We start from the raw sequence: 8,759 nt of genomic DNA on the forward strand, positions 1-8,759 counted from the left end.
TTGCTCCTTGTATACAGTTTAAAAAAAAAAGAAGGCTTTATTTCAGAAAATATCTCTTAAAAAGCATCACCAGAGGACACGCACAGCTTGTTTTGTACAGCACACCTTGTAATAACACCATGTAAAACAAAGGTATTTGTGGTTGAGTGGTAAATTTTTACAGCTTCAAGTTTTGTCCTTCCATCAGTTACATCCGATGATGTTTTTTCAAGCACCCACCCCCCGCCGCCCCGGGACGAGAAGCAGGTACTTCATGGTCCGCAGTCAATGGAATCGAGTTGCTCAGCCAAACCTGATGCTCTGGATGATCTGGAAAATGGCTGTAGAAAGAAGACAAATGCAAAGAATAACGTTAAGTCATCCAGTGGCTTGCTTGGAAGAGACTTTTCACTGGTCCAAGTTATGTAGTAACACAAGAATGATGCAGCTTGCAATTAAATATTAGTAACTGTAAACATGTCGAACAATTATGGAGAAATAGAAATCCTTGTGTTGACGGCAAGGCACTGCCCAGAATCAGACTGAAGACTAGAAAAAACAAATGCAGTGCCTGTTAATTCAAGCATTCGTCCAGACTTAATGCAACACAGCGCGCTTCCTCAAACGTGTTGACAGAGAGAAAGAGAGAGAGAGAGAGCACAAAAGTGCCGCTTGTAATGTATTGTTAAGTCATCTGAAAAAGCCGTTATTCACAGCTTGTGCGAGACATGTTTATGCAGGTTTCCAGAAACAAAGCAAGCAACATTGCATACCTAATAAAGGCACTCCCCCTTAATGTTATTCCATTGATGCGTACTGTTGCTTAACATGTGTTCCAAGAGATAAGTGTTCCCACACCTGTTCTCTTCCAAGTGCACTAACGAAAAAAATTTGACAGCTCCGACAAGCAGCAATGCGTAGTTCTGTCAGTGGCTCCGAACCAGTGCACTGCAGATTATAGCCACTGCCTTACCACAAACATGCCACACTGTCGGATGGTTGCCTTGTTTCTTGTCTCCAATATATAATCAAGCAAAGCACCAAGCCAGCAGTTGCGCCGCAATATTATGTGGCAGGCAACATTGTAGAGCCACTGAAAACACTAGCAGCAAGTTGCCGCTATGCCGCTACTGTACAGTCATAGACAAATGAAACGCAAACACGAAAATATGAACCAGAACACAGAAATAGCGCGATTTCTTTCCATGCAAGTCAAAATGACGCGTGGCTACGTTACAAAAACAAAGGTTGGGAAATGTGGCTTTCTAAATATACCAATAGTGCCCCACTATTTGACCAGAACAAGCGGTATTTTTCAAGTTAGCGTGGTCTGGATCATATTTTCTTGTTTGCATTTAATTTGTCTATGACTGTATACATTGTTTCCCCCCTCTACGCTTGCAACCAATTGCACTCATAGGAACTGGCAAAAACATTTCAGATTACGTCTGCACCGTATCCATGGCTGCTGTGAAACAGACTGCCACTTCATGGCCAAGTCGCATCCATTACCTCATGCCAGATTTACTTCATAGTGGTCCCAGCTTACCGTTTCTATTACAGGTCTCGTGATCGCTTGAGTGAGTGGTTACAAACTAGTGGATATCACTTAATTTGTAAACAATGGCAATGGACCGAGTTGTTTATGAACTATTCCCACTGCTTATTAACCTGGCTGGCACAACAACCCCCAACAGTGATATAACAAAACAGCAAGGGAACGCTATGCCATACACGAAAGCAAAACATTGATTCCCGATTGTTAGGGCTGCCGAATGCTTAAACGAGAGCAAAAAAAATTCATGGAATAAACGAGTGCAGACTCAGGACGTTCAGTCTTCCCCCAGCCTAGGTTAAAGTTAGCAGCGAAGTATGTGTGTTTGGCCTGGCAACATCATAAAGCAACAGTGAGATGCGCAATCGTAGTCCACCGAGCCGTCATGTTCAGAGTTGGGCTACCGCTGCTGCAATAACACTTGTGTGCCACGGCCTGGCTAAATTCTGTACTTCTGTTAATGAGCTGACAAAATAGTTATAGCTAATACTGCCAGCCATATTTATGCATTACGAGCCAATAAAAAAAAACTTGATTCATGCCTCAGTGGTTGAAAAGTGCGATGACAGCCAGCCACGAATAGTGCATGTACACAATTATCAATATAAATAAAATAAGTATTCTTAATGTCATGCCAACTGGTCACTTGTGGATCTTACGACACATGTTAACCCAAATAGAGCCAAGCCACAATGGGAGAGTAGTCAACTCAATAGAAACGAGGTGAACCTCTATTCCCATATTTTAAGGAACTCCCGGAGACCCTGGAACCATCACCGGAACAGTGGGAACTCGTGCTGCCCAGCGCGGACCTAGTGAACCAGAGTGGCCTGGTGACCCAGGCCGTGGCCGTTCGGGCTGCAGCAGGTCATGGCATCCCGGACTAGGAACGCCAGCCATCCAGGATGATCACTTCAAGACCAACGCAGAAGACCATCCCCTGCTTCCGTACCCATTTGTGGCCACTAAAAGTTTATACTACCACCACTACTCCTGCTGCTCATGTACTTCTTTTCCAATACAGTGGCAGAGATCAAACATCCAAACTAGACTTAAAGCAGTGCAATATAGCCGTCATTGCAAATATGGCAGTTGCCCATTAATTGTTAATTCCAGGATGCAACGCTTCAGTAACAAGCCCAAGGGTCTGCAGCCCTTGAAAAAGAAAAACAGCTGGGAGGCATTTCCAAAACACTCACGAAGCGAAGCTGGACAAGTGCACTGAATGCGTGGCAATCAGCAAAGCAACTATTATCTTCAGATGGCTCACTGAGAGTTTACAAATGGAGGAGAGCAGCAGAGGAAGACTCCCCTTGCTCTGACAACTCCTCAGCGAAACTCACAGCCAATTCTATACACAAAACAGATAGACGGCTCCAAATTATTTCCCTAGCATCGCCATGGTAGGTTGTGGAAACCTTTGATAGTTTGCTGCGAAGGGTGCCTTTGGAACTGCCCATGGAATGCTCCTTTCATCAATCTTTGCAGTATTTCTACTGCATCCACCGAGCGTAAAATGACGCAAATTTTCACACAGCCTACAATTTCGCCGCTGTGCCATAACACGAGCTACAGTGACTGGATTGTCTACGTCTGCTTGTTGTTATGCTGCGTGCTTTTTTTCAAACCACTCCACAAGAGCAGCAAACGCTTGTATGTTGCTTCGTGTCGTAAACATACTTTTGGTGCTAAACTCTGGTTGCGTAATACGTGTCAAAACTGGAGCAGAGTGCTACTTAATAATCTGTACCTTAATGAAGTCTTGTACACACCACTGCCATTTAGGAATCAAACCACTGCCTTATGCTCAACTTAGCCATTTGGCTGCTGCCCAGAAAACCTGTTTACATCAGAACGAGATCAACTAGGCTATTATGCACACTGATGTTACAAAAAGAGGGAAGATGAAAGTCTTGCTTCACAACTAAGATTACACACACAAATGGGAAAAAAAAGCAGATGGATTATATTATATGTAGGGATGTTTGTTTTCGGGTAAAACCCGATTTTCCCTGATTTTTACCCGAATGGACCTTTCCAAGTCGCGATCTGCACAATTGCGGACTGACGGCCAGCTATTCTCAACCAGTACTTGCTGGAGGCAGGCCCCACAAACACAGCTTTCAAACTCGGTTGAGTATTGGCATGACTCTACCGCTCGCTACTCCAGGCTGGCAAGTGCTGCACTGACATCGTTGTGCCTAGCAAAGGGAAGCTGTGATGTCGAGAGGGCTTTCTCCCAGCTGAGGTACGTTCCACGATCGGACAGCTTCTAGAATGGAGACTGACATGTTCCGCATGCAGATGATAATGTGCGTAAACAAGAATGTGTATAAAATAGATGACCAGCTTTTTGTCAATAAAATGTTTCATTTCTTAACAGTTATGAATGCTTTTTATTGCCATCATGACTGATCCATACTAAATTTCGAGGACTAGTTACCAGCTTCTAAAAAACACCACTTAGTTAAGAAGGTCATAATACTTTCTAAAATAAATTGACTATATCTTATAGTGCATACAGTCGAACACGGATATATCGAACTCCAAGGGGATCGTTGAAGAATTGGATATATCGATAATTCGATATATAAAATAGGCCTATCTGAAGATTATCTGACAACTCCGCACATCACTGAGAGTTTTCTGAAGTCGTGGTAAACGGTAATTTACCGCTTTGACCGTCAAAGCACGGAAAATTCGTACCGCAGAATGATGACCACCGCACTTTAATTATCATTGAAATGTCTTTGAGCTTCGCTTGTTTTTTCTTCTGTGTCGTAGAGTTCGCGAAATTGTCTTCAAGATTACAAACACACATAAATGAGAAAATCAACGCTGTATACTGTGCCACAACAGAGGCGAATGATGCTGACGTAACCTCGGTTCTTCCTTTACCACGCAACATGCACCCTGTGTATCATGCGGGACGCAGAATGCAACGAGCGCAGGCTCTTCAGCGACGCCTACCTGTAAGACCAGATACTTTATACGTTGACGCGGCAGAATACCGTCACCGCGATGCTTATGCTCTGGCCATTGTGAATCGGCCGGACGACCCCCCATTATGCTCCCTTACAGTTCGCACCCCTTGCCCTGCCACGTCGGAGGAGGCGGCAATTGCACTCGCCCTGTCACAAAGGCCGACCCCCACGATCGTAATCTCCGATTCAAAGACGGCCGTTCAAAATTTCGCCCGTGGTCTCATTTCTCCACTGGCACTCAAAATTATCTCTCAAAATCCTCCAACTTCCCCGGTAGAACTGCTATGGACCCCGGCGCACTCTGGACTCGGGGGGAACGAGGCGGCCCATGACGCGGCTCGAGGATTCACAATCCGAGTGGGAGCCAGCCTAGTTCCTTACCACGGGGCCCGATCCGCCAGAGACCGCCTAATTGCGTATCATGACATACACATTACCGCCTCGCCCGCCGAAAATACCCCCCGGCGCATCCCCAGCCCAGCAATGAGCAAGCGCGCACCTGGCGACTCCTGCAGGTTCAATCCTTTCCCTGCAGGGCGGTGCTCCATCACATCCACCCTTCCCTCTACCCCTCACCTCATTGCCCCGCATGTGGCCAGCGCACCACACTTCCCCACTCTATGTGGGCCTGTCCATCCAATCCCTTCCCTTTAATCACCTGTGACGAGCAATGGGAGGGTGCGCTGGGTAGCTCCGACCCGGGCGTTCAGATCGCCTTGGTGGAACGAGCTGCCATCGTCACCGCCGACCTCCAACCGGCGGCCACCACGCTTCCCTAACCCCAGTCGCTCAATAAAAGTTTTTCTCTCTCTCTCGGCTGCAGTAGGTGGTTGGGAACGTTGTCAGGCACTGCGTGCCGTTATCTTCAGTATCCGAACCAAACACCTCCCCATCTGGAGGCGTGCAACGAAGTCGCTTTGCACCCGACACGCTCCGGAATAGCCGGGGCGGGTTGTGCTGCATTCGCCTTTACGTCAATGTTGATAGGTGCATCGCCCTCAAAACTACTGCGAGGAATTCCGAACGCCTTTTCAACCAACATCTTTTCAGCAGCCTGCACCCAACGAATGCCCGCCTTTGTTGCTCCGAAATAAATGCCTTGTACAAAACAAACATACAACGCCACATCGGTCCCCCTGCACGAGCCACCAAACAGCTCAGTCACAGAAAAAGAGTGCCTCCAGTCAATTTCTTTTGCTTCTTTATGTCCTTTCGCCCCAACCACTATCCGCGTTCTAGCTATCATGGAGCTGCCCCTCGTGCTAGCGTGAAAACAGCTGCTGAAGGCCATCGAAGCGACATAATGCCGCGGACGCCGCCTCTGTCGCACCAAGCCAGGCAGCGCCTGCGATGAGTCGACATTATCATCAACTCCACCCCATCAGAGGACGCAAACTTTCAGGGGAGCCTTCGGCACGGAATTCGATATATCGAATTTGCCCGTGATCAGGAGTTCAATACACGCGCACAACAGCCCTATACTTTTGCATGGGATTTTCAAGGGGATGTTTTCACTGTTCGATATAGACAATAATTTGATATATCCGTGTTCAACTGTATCAATATTTAACCCGAACCCGAAAAAACCTGAGTTTTACCCCCCCCCCCCCCTTTTTAAAAAGTATAAAACGCGAAAATGAATGACCCTAATTATACGCCACTTTTAAAAGAAGAGCGAGGAGGTAATGACTCCTACCCAGGTTGCAACTGCATAACTTGTATTATGGTGTGCGTATACACTGTACATTTCCGGTATTTCTAGTATTTTTTGCCCTGCACGCTGCTTTCTTTCTATTTTCTTTGAAGTGGCAATTCCAGATCCCTAGCTTCTGGTTGCCGACTTCCACATCCATGCTAATGATGTTACCGGTGTTGCCACTTGCCCACAGCAAAAGAAACTGCCTGCTTTTCAAAAAACAGTCGCTGTCGTTGCCCTTGATTTTCATGTAGGAGCACAGTAGATGTCTAAAGAAACGCAACTGCTAAATCCCTACTATGTACAGGCGAGCTTTCCTCTACATGCTAAGGTGTTGTGGTGAACTGTTCTCCGCGACCTAGCATCATTAAAGCTTCCTAACATTTTTATTAGTGGGAAAAGAAATAGTCTGTGTCGAAATACCGCATTGGTTGTCAAGGGCATGAGCTTTTTGTTAGCTTCAGTTAATGAATGTTGGCATAAATGAACGAATATTGAATATTTTTGGGACTTGTTTCCAGCTGCGGTAAAGGCATGAATGACGAACTATTAAAAAATTACGTCCTATCAAAAAGGGCCTGGGTTTGGTACCCTCCAAACTTCTAGCCCATGTAACGGTCTGACAAACAAAGTGACGCTTTTAGCCTGCCAGACCGGTACTCGGTGGTGCACGCGGTGGTATATTGGCAACGAACACAGGCTGAAAAAGGTGCTCCACTATGACAGCCATAGCTATAAAAGATCACATGACCATCAAAAATTCAGTGTTTGAATGTAAAGAACTGAATGCTGGAATGGGTTTTGTGTAGTCTTCTGATATGTCGTGAAATTCGTTTTTGAGTAGAAATAAATTTAGTTGCCTTTTTTCTCTCTCTCTCTCTCTCTTTCCAATACATAGCTTTGTAGAAGGGAGTTCAAAGTTTACACTACACGATAGGAAGTGCACAAGTTATAATCAAAGCCCACCCAGTGCAGACTGACTGAGTTGCATCACTGAAAGCTCTTTGGTTTCGTAAGCACACATTCTGTTACACAGTTGTTCACCCACAGCACAGCCAAGGGCTAATGCGCGTCGTCCCACAAACCACGCAGATACGTGGTCATTCTGCAACAAAACGCTACAGAGACTGCACTCGGTTTCACCCGTGGCCACGATCGGCCAAGAGCAGCGCAGCGACGTCAGCAACAAGTTCGCCATATGGGCCGAGCGTCACTCACCGGAGCCACAGACAACGAAGATGAAGAAAGCAAGAAGCCAGGGTCCGACCGGGTACTTTTCATCCTGGGGTTTCTGTGGACAGTGAAATTTAAAAAAGAAGGGAAAATAAACGACGTATGAAGCCAACGCGCGAGTCACGAAAGAGAACGGGTACAGCGCGCAAATGCGCCAGAACAATCGCGGCGGCTTAAAACAGGTGCTTGTTTTTAAACTTCGTAGGGAAAAAAAAAAAATTTTTTTTTGAAGAGAAAAAGCAGACGGGGCGATGAAAGCGCTCCTGCTGTTTCCGTGGCAGCTGCTGCCACGCAGAAAATAAAACGCATAATAAGAACAAGGCCGATGCGCACACGTCAGCTGTGAAATAAGGACAACCGTTTGACAGCTCTAAACCGAGCTGGATACCAGTTCCTGCCACTGTAAAGGCCGAAACAAACAAGCACATCCTCGAAAAACTGAAAGTGCAGCGCAAAAACCGCCAGCGCAGAACGTATCTACGACTCGTTATCTTCAAGATTACACGGAAACTAGGCGGGCTAGTCGGAGGCGATTGAATTTCACCGGCACCGTGACATACACGGCGGAAATGAGGTAGATTAAATTTCCTTGCCATTTTTTTCCCCTCCTGGTCGCATCAGCTGGGGACTGTTTCGGCGCACAGATGGCCAGCTAAAATATACACGCGTGCAGCTTTCGAGTATCGCCGAGATCGGCATGCAACGTCAGCGCCGATCGCGTTTGACGCCTAGCCGATCGCAGACGGAAAACCATGCCGTTTACTGTAGCGCTGAACTCGTAAAAATAAAGCGACAAAACTGTGCCAAAGTAAGCTGGAATGCGGCAGGAGTTAAGTAAATGTTTTTTCAGCGCTCATTACGTGATTATGCGACCTGCGTACACAACAAACGTTTGATCGCTCGAGGGGATTCCTTTTGCGTCTCATACGCTTTCGGCACACGGATAGAACAGCGTGTTTCACTCACCGTAGTCTTGGGGACGTTGCCGCGTAGTACGACGTTTTTACTGGCCTTCTCGTTGGCCATGCGCATCCTCTGGCTTTGAACCATAGTGAAAGCTTGTGATTTTGCGCTGCGGGGCGGCTCGCCGAAACACAAAGTCTCACGTACGTTCAACAGCGGAGGACAGCCGCATGTGCCCGAACGAGCTTTTATATCTTCCCTACGCTGTCGAGTTGTGTTCCTGCGCGACACCAAAAATAGTCCTCCGGTTTCAGTCAAACTCAAGCAAGAACTTCAAAACAGACACACTTCGTTCATACTTGAAACAATGTAAAAGTGCTACTGAAAGTCTAAAATATTGCAAATGTCC

General features: G+C 46.6%; 1 protein-coding gene across 1 annotated transcript; it reads right to left on the reverse strand.

Annotated features, from left to right (window-relative positions):
* LOC144169323 (stress-associated endoplasmic reticulum protein 2) lies at positions 1 to 8,587 on the reverse strand. Its single transcript, XM_077698414.1, has 3 exons — positions 8,414 to 8,587; positions 7,433 to 7,505; positions 1 to 320 (listed from the first exon to the last, which is right to left on the reverse strand). The coding sequence occupies exons 1-3, from the start codon at positions 8,495 to 8,497 to the stop codon at positions 283 to 285; spliced, it is 195 nt and encodes a 64-aa protein (XP_077554540.1). The 5' UTR covers positions 8,498 to 8,587; the 3' UTR covers positions 1 to 282.
* Positions 8,588 to 8,759: the final 172 nt, after the last annotated feature.

The sequence above is a fragment of the Haemaphysalis longicornis genome, unplaced genomic scaffold (genome assembly GCF_048455015.1).
Source record: "Haemaphysalis longicornis isolate Haplotype H1 unplaced genomic scaffold, Haemaphysalis longicornis Haplotype H1 scaffold_2, whole genome shotgun sequence".
Classification (NCBI taxonomy): domain Eukaryota; kingdom Metazoa; phylum Arthropoda; class Arachnida; order Ixodida; family Ixodidae; genus Haemaphysalis; species Haemaphysalis longicornis.

Bases quoted from the DNA above. Each gene is read 5' to 3' on its own strand.
- LOC144169323 (XM_077698414.1), bottom strand. From the start codon at position 8,497: ATGGTTCAAAGCCAGAGGATGCGCATGGCCAACGAGAAGGCCAGTAAA. The intron at 7,506-8,413 runs GTGAGTGAAACA...CACTGTCCACAG, and splicing joins GCAACGTCCCCAAGACTACG to AAACCCCAGGATGAAAAGTA. The intron at 321-7,432 runs GTGAGTGACGCT...TTCTTTCTACAG, and splicing joins CTTCGTTGTCTGTGGCTCCG to CCATTTTCCAGATCATCCAG.